The 19408-nt window shown below is 45.5% G+C and overlaps 1 protein-coding gene across 13 annotated transcripts in view; it reads left to right on the forward strand.

Moving 5' to 3' along the window:
• The window catches only part of SGIP1 (SH3GL interacting endocytic adaptor 1), a 130789-nt gene extending 111481 nt beyond the window's left edge, over positions 1 to 19308 (forward strand). For all 13 annotated transcript variants that reach the window (XM_073544707.1, XM_073544705.1, XM_073544709.1 and 10 more), the window contains 6 exons: positions 5838 to 5993; positions 6887 to 7019; positions 7906 to 8108; positions 11366 to 11430; positions 11615 to 11779; positions 18539 to 19308. In XM_073544707.1, coding sequence (XP_073400808.1) covers positions 5838 to 5993; positions 6887 to 7019; positions 7906 to 8108; positions 11366 to 11430; positions 11615 to 11779; positions 18539 to 18561 — 745 coding nt within the window. In that variant the 3' untranslated portion in view covers positions 18562 to 19308. The remainder of the gene's footprint in view (positions 1 to 5837; positions 5994 to 6886; positions 7020 to 7905; positions 8109 to 11365; positions 11431 to 11614; positions 11780 to 18538) is intronic.
• The last annotated feature ends 100 nt before the right edge of the window (positions 19309 to 19408 follow it).

Here is a 19408-nt window from a genome sequence, read left to right on the forward strand (position 1 = left end):
GCGGCGGCCATCTTGGGCGCGCAGCTCAACTGCTGAGAGCTGCAGCGCCGGCTTCCCACTGCTGCACCGCCGCCGGGCAGAGAAGAAATCTGACTGACAATCCGGGGGAGCGCGAGGTGAGTGCCCTGGGAAACGGGCCCCTGCGCAGTATCCCTCTCTGCCCATCCACTCACTACCGGCTGGTGCCATCATTAAGGGAGGCTTTGTGCACCCTCCCTCACTGCAGCCGCCTCTGCGGGACCCCCTCCCTCCCCGGGCCATAAAGATCATCTGGACTGGGCCTAGCTGCTGCCCTGGTAATCCCTCAAACGTCCCTCTGTAGTTTGGTTCACAATTAACTGTTACCAGCCCGCTGTGATACCCATCTGTAGTGGGCAATACCTGGATTGCACACCTCAATTTGTTTTATCAGCCGCACTGCAGACAATCATGAGCCGACTTAAGGGGCCGGGAGCGGCGGAAAAATTAAAGGAGTTTGCTAGACCTAACCCCGCTGAAAGTGCGCGGCACAATAGGAGCATATCCTCTCAAATTCAGCGCAAAAATCGCCCTTCTGGGGGTGAGGAGGAGACGGATCAGGAAGAATTGACCCTTAAACAAGCGTCTGCCCAGTTGATGCAGGCTATCTCATTGACCAGGACATCCCTGACAGAGAAAATTGAGGATGTTTATACAGAGGTGGGGAGACTCCGTCAGGATATGCAGGCCGTGAAGGGACGCATTACGGAGATGGAGACGAGGGTGTCCAGGGTGGAAGATACCATTACACCTATGGAGGCTAAAGTAACGAAGGTGGCGGGCTCCATGAATGCGTGGAAGCAAAAGGCGGATGATTTAGAAAACAGAATGCGCAGGAATAGTATACGTATTGTTGGACTGCCTGAGCGCTCGGAAGGTCAGCATCCTGAGCAGTTTCTGTAGGATTGGCTTAAGACCTCCTTAGGGGACGAATTCTCCTCAATGTTCGCCGTTGAAAGAGCCTCCGGGGGCCCCACCTCGACCATTCCTGGCACGCCTGCTCAACTGCAAGGACAGAGACGCCATCTTACGTCTGGCACGCCTGAAAAGTCCTATTAAATTCAATAATGTTGTCGTTTCCATCTTTCCGGACTTCTCCGTGGAGCTGCAGAAAACAGCGGGCGCAGTTCTTCGAGGTCAAGAAGCGACTCAGAGACAGGAACATTGTATATTCTATGATATATCCAGCCTGGCTCCGAGTTGTCCATGAGGGTTCTTCTGTATTTTTTAAGGATCCGACGGAAGCGACTGAATGGCTGCGGTCCCATGGGGGATCCCCTGCGAGGGAGTCCTAATGCGGTGGCTGTTATTTCGGATCCTTTCAACCAAAGGTCTAATTGGAGCTCTCCCGGCGAGTTCCCAGATACCAGCTATACCGGACACTGTGCTCAGTGATGGTATCCCCTTATTCATTTTCTGTTGGGGGCGTAAGACTGTACGCCTATGTTACTAGGTTCCTGCATTGCTTTTGCTTTTTCTTGTTTAAAAGTTTTTTTTATGTTTGTCGTTGTTTAGTTGGAGGCCGCAGCCGACGTCAAATTCTGCTATCTGTGTGGACTCTCTGCACTTGGCTCAGGCACCATTATACACCATATTTGAATGAATGGTAATGGGTTCTGAGCTGATTTGTATGACCTGGAATGTGAGGGGCATAAAAACCCCTCGCAAGAAAATTAAGGTATTCTCACAGGTCAGACATTACCGTCCTCACATATTGGCCCTAGTAGAGACGCACCTGACCAGGGATACAGTTCGGTGGGTGCAATGGTTTATGCATTCTTTTCACACCAGCTACTCAAGGGGAGTTTCTCTGTTAATTCATAAGGATGTTCGGTGGGAGGTCAGGGAAGCCCGGAAAGACCCCGAGGGACGATTTGTGTTTGTTCATGCGCTGATTGACTCTCGGAAATATGTCATCCTTTGTATTTACATTCCCCCTCCGGCCAATATATCAATTATCCAGAAGGCATTGAGCTTCTCTTTAAGTTACCCAGACGCACATGTCATCTGTATGGGAGATTTTAATCTAGCCATCTTGATAAATTGAGACTGGGCGATGGAATACAGGGTGGGGTCCCCCCCCCCAGGCACATCCCAACTGTTACAATTCATGGCGGGTAGTGGGTGGCTAGATCTATGGAGAGTGCACCATCCAGAGACGAGGGAATACACTTGCCATTCCTCCACTAAACGCTCTCTGTCTCGCATAACTACATTTTTGGATCCAGTGGACTGGCGGCGTGGGTGGAGGACATTAAACACGGGAACAGGGGAGTTTCGGATCATAGTCCAGTCATTCTCAAACTTAAATATGGGCCTTTGACTAACAGAATAGCATGGAAGCTGAACCCTTTTTGGCTGAAGTTGATAACACCCCCTGATAGAACGATTGATCCGCTACGTTGCTTCGTCTCGTCCCACCCCGAACCATTAATATATTTTGGGATGCTCTTAAAGCCTATTAACGGGGTTGTCTATCTTCTACGATTTCTCACATTAAGCGGGTGACATCGGAGGAGGATGGCGAGATGGAGCGACGTCTGAAGGGCTTGGAGAGGCAGCCTATATATCGGATCAATCTAACAGTAATAGGATAGAATGGCTGACCGCTCAAAGGTTGTATGCTCAATACACGGACACCAAGACGAAACGTAAATTATTTTTTGCCCTGCAGTCTTATTTTGAGATGGGGAATCAGGCGAGTAAGTTTCTGGCCTACTTAGTACGACAGCATAATGCAACCAACACAATTCTACAGATCCGTGATTCAGATGGTACATTGGTTTCCTCAACGGAGGAGATACTAAAGTGCTTTTCTGACTATTATGGCTCATTGTACAATTCTAAGACAGATGTGGATGGCCCAGAGTGTTTGGACTATTTGTTAGATATAGAGTTTCCCACGCTAAGTCCTTCCCAACAGGCCTATATGGATGCTGAGTTTACTCTGGAGGAGGTAGAGGATGCCATAAAAGACATGGCCTCCGGGAAGGCCCCTGAGCCGGATGGATTTCCTGTGGAGTTGTACAGAAAATATCAGGATATATTGGCGCCCCTTTTGTTGACAGTGTTTCGTGGGATTTGGGAGGGGGGATGCATGCCGGAGTCTTTTTATGAGGGCAGTATAATAGTTCTAAAAAAGGAGGGGAAGGACCCTTTGGATTGTGGATCTTATAGGCCTATATCACTAGTAAATGTGGATTATAAAATTTTTACAAAAATTTTAGCCAAAAGAGTAAATACCGTTATATTGGATCTTGTACACCCTGATCAGACGGGTTTTATGCCGGGTAAGAGCACTTCCACAAATATCAGACGTGTCCAGTCAGTGGCCCAATATAGTTCTCTGGTACCGGATAATGAATGGGCATTGGCATCACTAGATGCGGCCAAGGCCTTTGACTCACTTGAATGGCCTTTTCTCCGTGCATGTTTGCAGAGATATGGATTTGGCGAAAGATTCCAAAACTGGGTCAATGTCTTATACATGAAGCCCAAGGCCCGGGTCTTCGTAAATAGCTCCATATCTGAATTATTTTCATTGCATAGGGGAACCCGTCAGGGGTGTCCTCTTTCCCCGGCCCTTTTTGCTCTCGCTATTGAGGCACTGGCAATTCGTATAAGATTATCCCCTGATATCGCTGGTGTAGAGGTAGCGGGTCGGACGGATACCATAGGCCTATACGCTGATGATATGGTGATATTTATGGACAAAGCAGAGGAAACCCTGACAAGAGTGATTACTACCATAAATAAATTCAGCAAATATTCTGGCCTTTACATAAATTGGGATAAATCTGCTTTGATGCCTCTTTCCCATGCTCCAATGCCACGACTTAAGACTCTCTCCCTACTGCCCATCGTGACCAGTTTCAAATATTTGGGGGTTCATATCTCTAAGGGCAGTAAATTTGATCTACAACTCAATATACAACCACTGCTGGAGACGGTTAGGGGTAAATTTGCGATCTGGGGTAAGCTTCCATTGTCTGTAGCCGGACGTATTAATTTAATTAAAATGATATTACTCCCCAAGCTTAACTACTTTCTTCAACATAGTGCGGTGGTGGTGCCCAAATCCTTTTTTGCTCATTTAAATTCCCAAACCACATCCTTTTATTTGGGGGAAAGCCAGTAATAAACTAAAGCTGACCACTCTACAGAGGCCCAAAAGGGGAGGGGGGCAGCATTACCCAATTTCTTTTTATATTATCTAGCTGGACAGGCCAAGGCCTTAAGTGCATGGATGCCTGGAGGCCACCTCCCGAATTCTGAGAGTCATCTTCATGCTGCAGGGACTGGTTGCCCACTAGGTTTTTTAGAAATGAGGAAAATGAATGTCCCGAGACTGCTGCCTCTGCTCCGTCTGGCACGATCGATATGGAGACAGATTAAGGGGGTGGTTGGATTTGGCGATGTTATAGCTGAAATGCCCCTGTGGAATAATGACTACCTCCCGGTGCTGCGTGAACATCCGTCTGCCGAGTTCTGGGTTCAGTACGGTGTCTCTACGATAGGTGATCTATACGATCATGGTACTTTAATATCCTTTGAGCAATTACAAGTCAATCGCGGTGTCCCGAGATCCCAGTTTTTCCGTTATCTACAACTAAGGTCAGCTTTTCAATCGCATATGAGAAATCTAGATATGAGTGATGCCATTTCGTCTCTGCCCTTGAAAGGGATCCTTAATTCACAGGGCCCTCAGGGTCTCATCTCCTCTCTATATACATATATGTTGTCAGTGGGGACAGAATGCGCCATAGACTCCGTTAAGAAGAAATGGGAGAGGCTCATTCCTGATACACGGGATGAGGAATGGGAAGAAATTCTGGAGTCGCCAATCTGGGTGTCTCCGTCTGCCAACAACAGGATGATACAATTGTACATTATTAATCAATCGTATTTGACCCCAGTTCGACTCTTTAAGATGGGCCGATATCCGTCATTGGAATGTTTGAGATGTCATTCAATGGATGCAGACTTTATTCATATGATTTGGTGCTGTCCTGTTGTTGTGCAATTCTGGAGAGGGGTGACGTCATTATTAACATCCTTGCTACAAACGTCTGTTCCCCTCGAACCGCTGATATGTCTGTTTGGAGTGTGGGATGAGGAGACGTGGGGTCATTATGTTGGGATTTTTCTACGGGAGACACTGTTCATGGCACGAAAGATACTGGCACTACGATGGATGGGGAATTCACCTCCTTCTCTTGGGTCCTGGATCACTCTCGTAAATTCGATTATCCCATATGAAAGGACACTGTATCAGAATAGAGGGTGCCCGGGTAAATTTAAAAAGATTTGGGAGAGATGGAACTCCTCTCACTTTACCTTGCAGAGCGGAGATGTCGCACAATAAACTGCTTACTATGTAGAAGTAGGCTGCGGAATAGTTAATGTTTTAGTAGATGTAGGTAGAGTTTAGAAGCCAGGCAGGTTTTATTACTGGTACAATAACATAACACCATTGTGATTCAATTGATATTATGTCTGCTTTATTTACATACAATTGATGCACATATTATGCCTCATGTCTTCATGCTAATTGTACATATCTATTTTGTACTAGGCTTAACATTTTGTACTGAATGTATGTATTGTAAAACAGCTTATGGTTTAATAAACGAATTTAAAAAAAAAAAAAAGTTCAGTATGTTTATGATAGTTGATCAGATTGGTGGAGAAAGGTTGAACTTAATGGACCATGGTCTCTTTTTCAACCTATGTAAATATATATATATAACATTTTGACCGTCACTGGAAAAGTAGAACCAATGTACAATAACATTTCTTATCTATTTTTTGTGTTTCAGGTTGATAGTGAAAATCACAGGAGAAATGGTCTTGTCATTCCCAGCTGGAATCACCCGTCATTTCTCGAACAACCCAGCACCAGCCGCACTGACTTTCCGTATCACAAACTACAGCCGGTTAGAGCATGTTCTGCCAAACCCACAGCTCCTCTGCTGGTCAGTATGGGTACTGCATTACCGCTGCAAAAACAAATAATTTCTGATGTGATGTTCTATCATACTTTTGTTTACAGTAAAGGCCCCGTCACACTAAGCGATCTCGCTTGCGAGATCGCTGATTTTGTGACACATCAGCGATCTCGCCAGCGAGATCGCTGTGTGTGACGGGGATCAGCGACCGGCCCCCCTGCCGGTTATCGCTGATCGTGCTCGAGCGGCCTGGGCCGTTTTTCGATCGCTGGTCTCCCGCTGCCCAGCGCGCATCGCTGCGATCAGCGACGCTGGTTGCTAATGTAAACGTCGGGTATCCAGGAGCCGCGGCTCCTGGATACCCGCTGTTTACATTAGAAACCAGCATCCAGCGTCGCTGGTCCTGATCGCTGGGGCTGTCTATGTGACAGCTCACCAGCGATCAGCCTAACGATGTCCCAGCGATCCCATTATGTCGGATCGTTGGCGACATCGCTGGGACATCGTTTTGTGTGACGGGGCCTTAAGGGCAGAAGAATGTTGAAAAATAAGTTTTCTGCTCTTTGCCTGCAAGATAGGTCAGAAATATGCAGGTTCAATTTAGTGGCAGCCTGCACACTGTCTATACCAGTGTATCAACCTAGTTAGCACTGGGAAATCCTGAAAGATACAATATTGTTGCAAGTGACTATGCTAGAAATAATGTTTCTATTTGTAATTAAACTGCAAAATCAAATTCGACCTCTAAATAATTCACACCCGTTAATTCAGATCTCAGACAAGATGCAAAAACTAATTCATAGCCTAAACCACACCTCAAAATCAGACTCCTAAATTTTGGCAATATTAAAACTTATATGCGTGACCTAGGATTAGTTTACAGTAATAATTTTATAACTGTTACCTTTGCTTCCTTACAGTGACAACACGCAGGCCACTCCTAATGCAAAAGAATTCTGGGTCAACATGCCAAACCTGATGACGCATCTGAAGAAAGTCTCAGAACAAAAGCCACAAGCAACATATTATAATGTAGACATGCTGAAATATCAGGTAATGGTGGCAGCTTAAGAAAGCCATTGTCCTGGGCAAAAGTGGACAGATTTTACTCGTTTTGAATAATGCTCTCTTTTCATTTTTAATATCCACCATACAGATCCAAAGATATGGGCCTTTTTATTTATTCTATTTTCATGGTCTATACCAAGAGGACGTGTCTGATGGATTCTGTGGGGGGAATGTCTACTTTGCATAATTTTTCAGTGACTTCTGCCCCCTTGGTAAAGACCAATAAATATTTCCATTAGTGAAAAAAAGGCCCATAGCTCTGGAACCGTATGACGGATTTTTATGAAAGATAAAAATAGATTTCTCAAGTGAGCGGTGTCAATAAATTGAGAGCAAAATCTGCCCACTTTTGACATGGTGACAGGTCCTCTTTAAAGCCTACATACATTATATACAGCATTGTACTCCATTTTACAGTTTATTTACAGAATTCACACAAATTTTATACATCCCATTACATATCTTACTTATATTACATTAATTATCATCTATATTGTACTCCAGAGCTGCCCTCTGTATTCTGCTGGTGGAATAACTACATAACTTGCCTTCTACTGATCCTAATTTATATCCTGTATTATACCCCAGAGCTGCACTCACTATTCTGTTGGTGCAGTCACTGTGTACACACATTACATTAATGATCCTGAGTTACATCTCTAGAGCTTCACGCACTATTCTGCTGGTGGAATTACTGTATGCACAAATATTTGCTGCATTGAAGTACAATGTTGCAGAACTGATTATATTGATTACATCAATATGCAGATGATAAAACGGTGCAGGACATTGAATAGACACTTGCTTGTATTGTTTTATTTGAGGATCTTCGCAATGGGGTCAGCTGTTATCCTCTCTTGTATGTTATCAGGTATCTTCCCAGGGGCTCCAGTCTACGCCTCTGAATCTTGCGGTGAATTGGAGGTGTGACGCTACTAGCACAGATCTTCGAATAGACTACAAGTACAACCCTGAGTCCATGGCCTCTCCCGTTGCCCTGAACAACGTCCAGTTTGTCATCCCTATAGATGGTGGAGTAAATAAACTCCAGGCCGTGCTTCCAACTGCTGTTTGGTACGTTATAATGAAAGACCCTAAGCTGTTTGTCTGCAAAAGTAACCCTTTGTAATACAGCCTGATGCATCCATCGAGAAGTTGGGAACACTTAGTGGACCAAAATAATATAAAAATCCTAGAGACTGGAGGATAATTGTAATGAATCTCTTAGAATTTCTAACAGATTTTCTCACCTTTTTCTGCATTTCTGTTTGCCTTTGGTAAATGGAAATCCTGTCCTGGTCCTGTTTGGTTGACACAGGTGCATGTTTTTTTTTACAAAGGAGAGCTCTGATACACTGTAACGAGTCATGCACCTATTCCAGCAGTGTTTTTTTTTGTCTCTGTATGCAATGAATATTTCTTTTCACAGACAGAGAGCTGAGTGCAGGAAAACAAAACTCAAAGGTTTAGAAAGAGAATAAGAAACTGGCCTTCAAAAATAATTCAGTGCCAATGTATGCCATCAAAAGTTCTCTACCCCAAAGCTGTAGTTTTGGAGGGGTTGTCTCCTGTTACTAACTTCCAGAGTGCACTGCTTCCCGGTTTGTCTTTTGCCTTGGTCAGGGCAATGCGCTCCTGAAGTTTGACAATTCGGTACAGTGGTATGATTGACCACCTGCTCCCAACAGTAAGCTCTCATCTTTGCCTCTGGAGCATCGGTGGAGTACAGGGGCGCTGAGGCTGGCCAGACCCAGCAATGCTTCATAGCATCGCATGCATGCAAGCTGAATCGCAAACATCTTGCAAGTGCTCGCTCTTTAGCTAGGAGACCAGCCACATCTCTGAGGCGACTGCTATCTATCTCAACGAGCCATACATAATTGAATTAGATACAGTTGTGTGAAAGTGTTTGCCCCTTCCCGATTTCCTATTTATTTATTTATTTTTCTCATTTATATAGCGCCATTAATTCCAGAGCGCTTTACAGACATTATTGGCACTGTCCCTGATGGAGAGCACACAATGCATGTTTGTCACACTTAAATGTTTCAAATCACCAAAGTAATCAAAAAATGCAGTTTTTAAATAAACACCTTTATTATCATTAAGGGAAAAAGAAATCCAAACCTACAGGGCCCTGTGTGATAAAGTGATTGCCACCCCCCAACCCCTTAAAACATAAATTAACCATGGGTTTATCACATTTGAGACGTTGAGTTCAAATTCCCTAGCCACACGCAGGCCTGATTACACCTGTTCTCACCCAAGAAATCAATTAAATAGGACCTGCCTGACAAAGTAAATTAGACTAAAAGATTCTTACAAGCTAGACATCATGCCAAAGAAATTCGGTAATAGGGAAAAGGTTATAAAGTCATTTCTAAAGGTTTGGAACTCCAGTGAACCACAATGAGAGCTATTATTATTATCCACAATGGCGAAAACCTGGAACAGTGCTGAATCTTCCCAGGAGTGGCCGGCTGACCAAAATTACCCCAAGAGTGTAGTGACGACTCATGCAAGAGGTCACAAAAGACCCCACAACAACATCCAAAGAACTGCAGGCCTCATTTAAGGTCCGTGTTCATGACTCCATCATAAGAAAGAGATTGGACAAAAATTGCCTGCATGGCAGAGTTCCAAGACGAAAACCAAGCTGAGCAATAGGAACATAAAGGCTCGTCTCACTTTTGCCAGAAAACATCTTAATGATCCCCAAGACTTTGGGAGAATATTCTGTGGACTGATGAGACAAAAGCTGAACTTTTTGGAAGGTGTATGTCCCATTACATCTGGCATAGAGGTAACAAAACATTTCAGAAAAGGAAAATCATACCAACAGTAAAATATGGTGGTGATGGTCTGGGACTGCTTTGCTTCTTCAGGACCTAGAAGACTTGCTGTGGTTAATGGAACCATGAATTTTGCTGTCTACCAGAAAATCCTGATGGAGAATGTCCCGTCATCAGGAATGTGACCTCAAGCTGAAGAACACTTAGGTTATGCAGCAGGACAATTATTCAAAACACATCAGCAAGTCTACCTTTGAATGGCTTAAGGAAACCAAAATTAAGACTTTGGAGTAGACTAGTCAAAGTCCTGACCTTATTACGATTGAGATCCTAAGATTGCTGTAAAAGAAAAATAGCGCAATAGTGCATTATCCGGTGTGCAGATAACAATTGCAAGTAATACACTCACCAAATGGAGTTTTGTAACAGGCAATGGAGGATTCGCTGCTGCAGAACCACAGATCCACAAGGGACCAACATAGAAGATTCAGAATAGAAAAAATGTGGTCAGACAATCCGCTCTGCGAATCACTAAATTATTAATACAGTGGTCTTTATTCTACGCGTTTCAGAGTCTCACAGAACTCCTTCCTCAGGAAAAAACCACCTGAAACGGGTAGATTGAGATCCTGTGGCATGACCTTAGAACTCGGAAACGTTCCAAAGTGGCTGAATTACAATTCTGCAAAGATGAGTGGGACAAAATTCATCCAGAGCATTGTAAAAGACTCATTGCCAGTTATCGCAAATGCTTGATTACAGTTGTATGTTTCGATTTTTAAGACCCTAATTTAAAAACCTGCATTTTGTGATTACTTGTGTTATCCTTGTCTAATATTTACATTTGTTTGATCTGAAACATTTAAGTGTGACAAACATGCAAAAGAATAGGAAATCGGGAAGGGGCAAACATTTTTTCACACAACTGTATTCCTGTGTTCTCGAGAAGGGAGAGGATTTATTAGTGAAAGGTGAATTGTAAAGTTCCTTGTTTTAACAACCACTTTGCATTTTTACCCATTTAATAGGATAAAACCACTTATTTAAAGAACTTGATTGAACCCATTTTAAAATGGGCTGTATCAGAGTTAATAGAGAAGCGGCCCCAGATTACGGGTCCTCCTGTATCCTCAAATTAGTGCAGAAGGATATGTCTGACATTGGAGTACCTGAAATATCTGTGCATTACATAGACTTCTCATTGATTTTCATGGGAGCTGTGTAATGCTTCATTTTTCCTGTGGAGGATCTGTAGGGAAATTAAACATTTGCTACTGAAGCTTTCAATCACCAACAGCTCTAGTAACAGGTTACTCTGTAATCCACTTCACAAGGGAATTTTTACTGTCCATTTATTTTTTACTTTATAGGCAGACTGCGTTTAAAGCCGAGCACTTGCACATTAATTTCCGTACAAAGTTTATTATTGACAATATAACCTGTGTAAATATCACAATAATCACATTTACTGCACGGTCTGTGAGTGATCGGAGGATGGTGAAGAATACGTCTTTCATTCACTGATTTTCTTCTTTTCAGGAATGCAGAGCAACAGAGGATATTATGGAAAATTCCAGATATTTCCCAGAAATCTGAAAATGGAGGTAAATTCAGGACACATTTGCATCTGCTTTTACACATACACATTATTGGCTTTCTTTGTTATTTTTTTACTTGTCTGTTTTAGAGAGATATATATATATATATATATATATATATATATATATATATATATATATATATATATATATATATATATATATAAATTTTTTTTTTTTTTTTTTTAAGGTGTCGGTTCTTTGCTTGCGAGGTTCCAACTCACAGAAGGCCCCAGTAAACCGGCACCATTAGCTGTACAGTTCACGAGTGAAGGAAGCACTTTGTCTGGTTGTGACATCGAGCTTGTAGGAGGTGGATACAGGTTATCACTTGTGAAAAAGAGGTTTGCAGCAGGTAAGCGAAACGAACAGCGATTCCAACTTGATTAATTTCCTGTAGCTCTTCAGCAAATAAAGTCTCTGGAATCCACATATAAAGATTTTTGCATCTATTTTTTGGAAAATCTGGCACTAATACAACTCAAAAGGGCTTGTCAGACATTTTTCTGGAATTCCTAAATGATTAATGTACTTTTATGTTTGTAAATCATGACTAGAAATATTTACTGTTGAGCAACCAAAGCTGCAATAGCAGCTGTGTGGGATGGTATACATTTTTTCCGAAAAGGGACATAACTGAATGTGCACCCATCATTAAATAGACAGCCTATTGCAACAATTGTAAGAACTTCAACATGGTGCTGAAATAAAGGTCTTGTATCTTTGTGTTGAAATTCTTCAAATTTTCGTGCAATGTTTCTCTCTGTAGGAAAGATGGAGGTTACGCACACATTGCAGTGATACCGCAGTTTTACTGCATCTCATAGTGACTCCCTATCCCAAAAAAAAATTAGTAGCGTAATTCATTTCTAAATCTTGGTCCATTTACATTACTAAAGATCCATTTGCAAACACTTCATAACCTTCATTGAAGCAGCCTGATCCATTTTTTGGATCAAAAAGGACATTTCTTCTTTTTAGAACAGATATTATTTGCTTTATAGCTTTCTCCTATGCCTCATTGGGGGACACAGAGACAGAGACAGTGGGTGTTATGCTGCTTGCCTCAAGAAGGACACTAAGTAAACCAGAAAAAAAGTTAACTCCTCCCCTGCAGTATTCACCCTCTTGCTGGATGAGATATCTTCAGTTCATGCATAGTGTCTGTAGGAGGCACTTGGGTCTGGTTTCAGACCCCACCGTTTTTATATTATTTTTGAGTTTTCTGTAAATTTTTATATTTTAATTAACGGAGTGAAGGGGGAGACGGTTCCTTTCTACGGCCCGCTCTCCCCCAAACCAACAACAGGCAAGCACGTGGAGTATACCTCCCCGTACACTTTCCTGCAATGTTTGGGGCTGATTCCTCTGACAATAATGGCGAAAGTTCCGGTAATCCACGGATACGAGGGCAAGCGCATGGAATGGAGAAGACTGGACAGCGCTTCCGAAGGCCCTGAATCAGCCCCATAGCACTCCATCCCCCTACCATAGGGAGGATCGATTGAGCATACCCCTTTAAGAACTCCCCCAGCTCTGCTACATCAGCCACAGAAGGATGAGAGCCTGCATAGATGACCTGGACAGCGCTGAGCACTGGAGTTGAGGTATGGGGTCGGGTCCTGGCCCCCGGGAGAAGCACTGACTTAGCGTCAGCGGCGGTGCACCGCCCCCCCCCCCCCCCTCGGCAATACCACAGGTAGCCTGAAAAATGTAGTCCCCGGCCTGCTAAGCTGCAATTTTAATAGCGCCGCTTGCCCCGGCGCCTACCGCCGGCTCAAAAATGTAGCCCCCGACTTTCCCGGCCTACTAGGCCGCAATTTGAATAGCACCGCCCTGGATATTATCGCCGCCCCCTCTTCTTAGCGCCTCTCATCCCTGACGAGATGCGCAATTCTAATCTCGGGGGGCCATGTCTTTTTACCTCAGCCTGCTCTGGACACGAGCTGTGTGGCGAGCATTCTGCTGGATACCGGGTGACACCGCAGGGCCACCGCTATTCCTCCCGGGGGACACAGCACAGGACCAGGTAAGCTGCATCTGCCCTCAGATTAAAGCTTAACCCCTTCCCGGCACATTCCCTGCAGCTGCAGACAGACTCTTCCTCTAACCCTTTCAAGAGCGCTATGTCTCAATCTAAGGAGGCTAAACTGGCTGCTAAAAAGCACACTGCGTTTTTTACCGTGTGTACCACTTGCAAGTCTGCCTTACCTAGTGCACAGACTAATCCGTTATGCACGGACTGCGACACGGCCTGCGCCCCGACCAGCGCTCAATCACCCCTCGCCGCCGCTGCTGACAGGCCTCCTGCGTTTAGTACTCCTGGGTGGGCTGCGTCCCTTTCACGGTCGGTGGAGTCTCTGACCCAGGCTATATTCTCCCTCCGGGAGGACTCTTTAAGCCAGAAGGCGTCCTTAAACCCCCCCCCGAGGAAGGGCTCTGGCGTTGGCCGGGAACCGTCCAACAGCAGGGGTCAAGTCTGGTCAAGTCTCTAGAAAGCAGACCCATGACGCGTCCCCTAGTCCCGTTCGCGCCTCAGTATCTGCGACTCCTGTCTCTCGCTCTCCCTCTCCTGGAGATCTCAGCGAGCACGACTCTGAACTCGAATCTAACACGTCAGCCCCTCAGAATCCCCCAACTAATCAAGAGTCGCTTGATTCTCTTGTAGAATCAGTCAACAGGATTCTGATGTTGGATGAGGATAATGTTCCCGCTCCAGCACATCTTATCTCACTTAAGAAAACCAAGCGTGTGCGTAGGTTATGTACCAGCCATCTGGACTTTAAGGAAATTGTCCAGAAACATAGGGATCGTCCGCATAAGCGGTTCACAGGGCAAAAGTCTATCAGGCTAAATACCCTTTTGATCCAGACCTTATGAAGGATTGGTTACAGTCCCCTCCGGTGGACCCTCCTGTATCGCATCTTGCTTCAAAAACGCTCCTATCCGCTTCTGAGGGTTCCTCAATCAGAAACCCCTCCGATCGTCAGATTGACTACCTTTCCCGTTCAGTTTTTGAAGCTTCAGGAGCAGCGCTTTTTCCATCTTTCGTGGCAATTTGGGTCACTAAGGCAATGGCCGCTTGGGCAGAAGTCTTGATTACTTCCTTCCAGGGCACCAATCTCCCTCTGGAGGCAACCACGGTCACCAGGCAGATAATTCACACAGCGGACTTTGTAGTGGACACCTCTTTTGATGCCGCCAATTGCGCTGCTCAAACTGCCGCTAATGCAATCTCCATTAGAAGAGCCCTATGGCTCCGCGACTGGCAGGCGGATGCCACATCTAAAAGATCGTTGACTTCTCTCCCCTTTTAAACGGGTTGTCTTTTTGGAGAGAAACTGGATCAGCTCATTTCTGATGCTACCGGAGGAAAAAGTAAATTCCTTCCTCAACAAAACGCTGTTCGGCCGTTTCGCAACCAACCGCCGACGCGCTTTCGATCTTTTCGCAACAGTTTTGGTTGGTCCTCCTCTACCTTCTCTTCCGGATCAGGTCCGTCCCCGCGCGGAGACAGAGGCTCCCAGGTCTCATACAGACCTAACCGCTCTTGGAAACCCAGGCCTAGGGCTTCGGGATCTAGGGGAGCCAGATCTCATAGATCTGCCCAATTACTTGATGCGGTATCCAGCAGTCACCGACAGAGTAGGCGGTCGCCTATTTTCCTTCAGCCACACCTGGCTCGCGGTCATCCATGACAAGTGGGTCAGGGAGCTGGTGTCCTCCGGATACAAGATAGTTTTCCTCTCTCCCTCCAACTCGCTTTTTCCTCTCCTCCTTCCTTCGGGCTGTTCAAGCTCTTTTAAGGGACGGAGTCATCATTCCGGTCCTTCATCACGAAAGGTTCAGAGGATTTTATTCAAACCTTTTTGTGGTTCCAAAGAAGAACAGGACGATGCGACCCATTCTGGATCTCAAACTGTTAAATCAGTTTGTCAGGGTACGGCGATTCCAAATGGAATCTCTCCGATCAGTTGTCGCTTCCATGGAAAAAGGAGAGTTCATAGCATCCATCGACATCAAGGACGCTTACCTTCACATACCGATCTGCCCGTCCCAACAGCAGTTCCTGTGTTTTGCAATTCACGAGGAACACTTCCAGTTTGTTGCCTTGCCCTTCGGACTCACCACCACCCCCAGGGTCTTTACCAAGGTCATGGCGGCTGTCATGGCCATTCTCCACTCGGGGAGTAGTGGTGTTACCGTATCTGGATGATACTGCTCTTCAAGGGTCTGTCCCTTCCAGCCTGCGAGGAATCCGTGGAGATAACAGTAAATACACTTTCGCGCCTGGGGTGGAAGATAAACTTCGAAAAGTCTTCCCCGAAACCGGCTCAGCAGATTTACTTTTTAGGAATGATCTTGGACACTTCCCGCGGGTTGCCCATTTTCCCTCCAGAAAAGACGCAAGCCTTACAACAGGCAGTGCGGACTCTTTTCCGACCAGCTTCTCACTCCATTCGTTTCAGCATGAGAGTTCACGGAAAGATGGTGTCTGCGATGGAAGCAGTTCCATTTGCACAGTTCCATCTCCGTCCATTGCAACATGCGTTGCTGTTAGCTTGGGACAAGAACCCGTTCTCCCTGGACCATCGGATCCTTCTGTCCCTGCAGGTCAGGCAAGCCCTCAGGTGGTGGACACTGAGGTCCTCCCTGAATCAAGGGAGGTCTTTTCTCCCAGTAAGATGATTGGTCGTAACCACTGACGCAAGTCTTCTCGGCTGGGGTGCGGTCTTTCGTCACCACACGGCACAGGGTCGTTGGTCGACCCGAGAGTCTCGTCTCCCCATCAACATTTTGGAGATACGAGCGATCAGACTTGCTCTACGGAGTTTCCACCATCTCCTCGCAGGTCACCCCATCAGGATCCAATCCGACAACGCCACGGCTGTAGCGTATATCAACCGCCAGGGAGGTACCCGGAGCAGGATGGCCATGCACGAAGTGAGTCACATCCTCTATTGGGCTGAGACCAACCATTCGCCCATCTAATCAATTCACATCCTTGGCGTAGAAAATTGGGCGGCAGATTTCCTCAGTCGCCAAGGCATTGCCTCGGGAGAGTGGTCTCTTCATCCGGAAGTCTTTCAGCAGATTTGTCATCGTTGGGGGACTCCAGATGTGGACCTCATGGCTTCCAGACTAAACAACAAGGTTGTCTCGGTTCATTGCCCGATCACGCGATCCATGCGCAATCGGAGCGGACGCCCTAGTTCTGCCACGGCACCGGTTCCCGGCTCCCACACATCTTTCCCCCTCTTCTCTTGCTTCCGATGGTCAAGATCAGAGCGGAGGGTGTACCAGTGATCCTAGTCGCGCCAGATTGGCCGTGCCGAGCATGGTATGCAGATCCAATACAACTAGTTGCCGACGTCCCCTGGCGACTTCCAGATCGCACGGATCTGCTCTCTCAGGGCGCAATTTGCCACCAGAACTCCGGGGCCCTGTCTTTGACGGCGTGGCCGTTGAATCCTGGATTTTAGCACAGGCTGGGTTCTCTCATGACGTGATTTCCACCATGATTAGTGCTAGTAAGACTGTGTCCAGACGTATCTATCACCGCACCTGGAAAATCTTTTCATGGTGCAAGGATCATGGTCGATCCCCTCTGGTGTTCTCCATTCCGGCCGTATTGGAGTTCCTTAAAATCAGGCCTCACGCTTAGCTCGCTCAAGGGCCAAATTTCGGCCTCGTCAGTGCTTTTCCAATGCAAAATTGCCACCAAACCTCAGGTCAAGACGTTCACTCAAGGAGTTTACTATGTGGCGCCTCCTTATAGAAGGCCATTGGAATCATGGGACGTTAACCTGGTTCTCTGGGCCTTACAGGACGCTCCTTTCGAACCACTGCAGGACGTGTCATTGACCGTCCTCTCTTGGAAAGTGGTCTTTCTAGTGGCAATTACGTCAATCAGACGCGTTTCGGAATTGGCAGCCCTGTCCTGCTGCTCTCCGTTCCTGAATTTTCATCAGGACGTCCCCGTCCTTCCTACCCAAGGTCGTCTCCTCTTTCCATCTCAACGAGGAAATTGTTTTGCCTTCCTTTTGTCCGGCACCAGTCCCATCACATTGAGAAGGCCCTCCACACCCTGGATGTGGTTAGGGCGCTGAGACGGTACATCTCGCAGACGGCTCCCTTCCACAAGTCAGATGCCCTGTTCATACTTCCAGAGGGGCATAGGAAGTGTCTAGCTGCTTCAAAAGCAACGCTAGCCAGGTGGATTCGCTCAGCGATTCAGGAATCATACCGTGTCAGGAACGCGCCTGTCCCAACGGGGATTAAGGCGCACTCTACCCAGTCAGTGGGCGCCTCTTGGGCCATTCGGCACCAGGCCTCGGCAGAACAGGTCTGCAAGGCTGCGACTTGGTCCAGCCTGCATACTTTTACAATACATTACCAAATTCATTCTCGGGCCTCTACGGATGCAGCTCTCGGCAGACGCATCCTGCAATCGACAGTACCTCAGTGTTGACTCAGTGGTACATGGGGTATTAGCAGATGTATGCTCCCCACCCAGGGACTGCTTTAGGACATCCCACTGTCTCTGTGTCCCCCAAGGAGGCGTAGGAGAAATAGGGATTTTTGTGTATTCACCGTAAAATCCTTTTCTCCGAGCCATTCATTGGGGGACACAGCACCCGCCCTGTTTAGCCTACTGGCTCATTTGTAGCATTCTTAGGTTTTGACATAGTTATGGTTATTGTTGACTGTTTAAGCTCCTACTGCTTTTTTCACTGAACTGGAGATATCTCATCCAGTGAGAGGGTGTATACTGCAGGGGAGGAGTTAACTTTTTTTCTGGTTTACTTAGTGTCCTCCTAGTGGCAAGCAGCATAACACCCACTGTCTCTCTCTGTGTCCCCCAATGACTGGCTCAGAGAAAAGGATTTTACGGTGAGTACACAAAAATCCCTATTTTAGCTTTTTTTTGGGGGGGGGGGTTAATTTTTTTTTTTTATTCACGTGGGTCATTTTTGGCAAGTAAAGTTCTAATGTATCACCATATCTCCATTTTTTTCCCTTCTGACTGAATTTAATGTACCCGATGGACAAAACTGTAAAATCCGCTCCATTTACAGCTAATTATCTTTTTTTTCATGTATTTTTCTTTTAGGAAAGTACCTGGCTGATGTGTAATGGTGGATTATGCCCCAGGGAGCAATGTTTCCCCTACAGGTTGTAATTTTAAAGCTCATGAACTCTTATTTGGAACGCGGGAAAGTTCTGCTGGAAGTTGCGTCAACTTCTGCCTGAGCATTTTCCGCAGAGACCTTCGTGTTTCCCCGTCCTGCAGTATTTATATCTAGGTGTAATATTGTTGATGGTTTTAAAAAAAAAAATGTAATTATCGTATTTGTAAATTGTACTTAATTCAGTGAGGCTGTATTTTGGCAGTTAGACTCTCGTTTCAACATTTTACCATTGATAAATGGATGTAATTTAAGCGGTTATATATACATATAAATATATATAAAGGGAAAAAAAACGTAGTAGTAATGCTGAAAGGCACACTGCTTATAAGGAGACTTGTGTAAATATAAAAGAGTGGGCTGCAATCTGTGGCCCTCCAGCAGGTGTGGAACTACAACTCCCAGCGTGACATCTTAACTCCATAATGGCTTCAGGGCCCACAAATTGCTGCCCATATTTAGATTCAGATGTATAATATCAGTAGCTCTGATAGGGGGTGCCTAAGGTGTAAATAATGTCTTGAATCCTTGTCTATGCACATGACTACAACCTCCAAACATGCAAACCATTCGGACATGACATTTGCATGACCACGTCAGAAGGTTTTCCCGGGATTGGAAGAAATAAAAAATAGAACCCACACAGAACAAGGTTTGTCAAATAAATCAATAAAACTTTCAAATGCAAAATCAAGGGACATTACAGCGATTGTGTTATTTTGGAACCATGAATCTGTGTTACTAATGCCAGGGGCAAAGCATTATGGGAAATCTATCTGAATTACTAAAGCTAT

The sequence above is a fragment of the Dendrobates tinctorius genome, unplaced genomic scaffold (genome assembly GCF_039654945.1).
Source record: "Dendrobates tinctorius isolate UK_male_01 unplaced genomic scaffold, ASM3965494v1 ptg000138l, whole genome shotgun sequence".
NCBI lineage: Eukaryota > Metazoa > Chordata > Amphibia > Anura > Dendrobatidae > Dendrobates > Dendrobates tinctorius.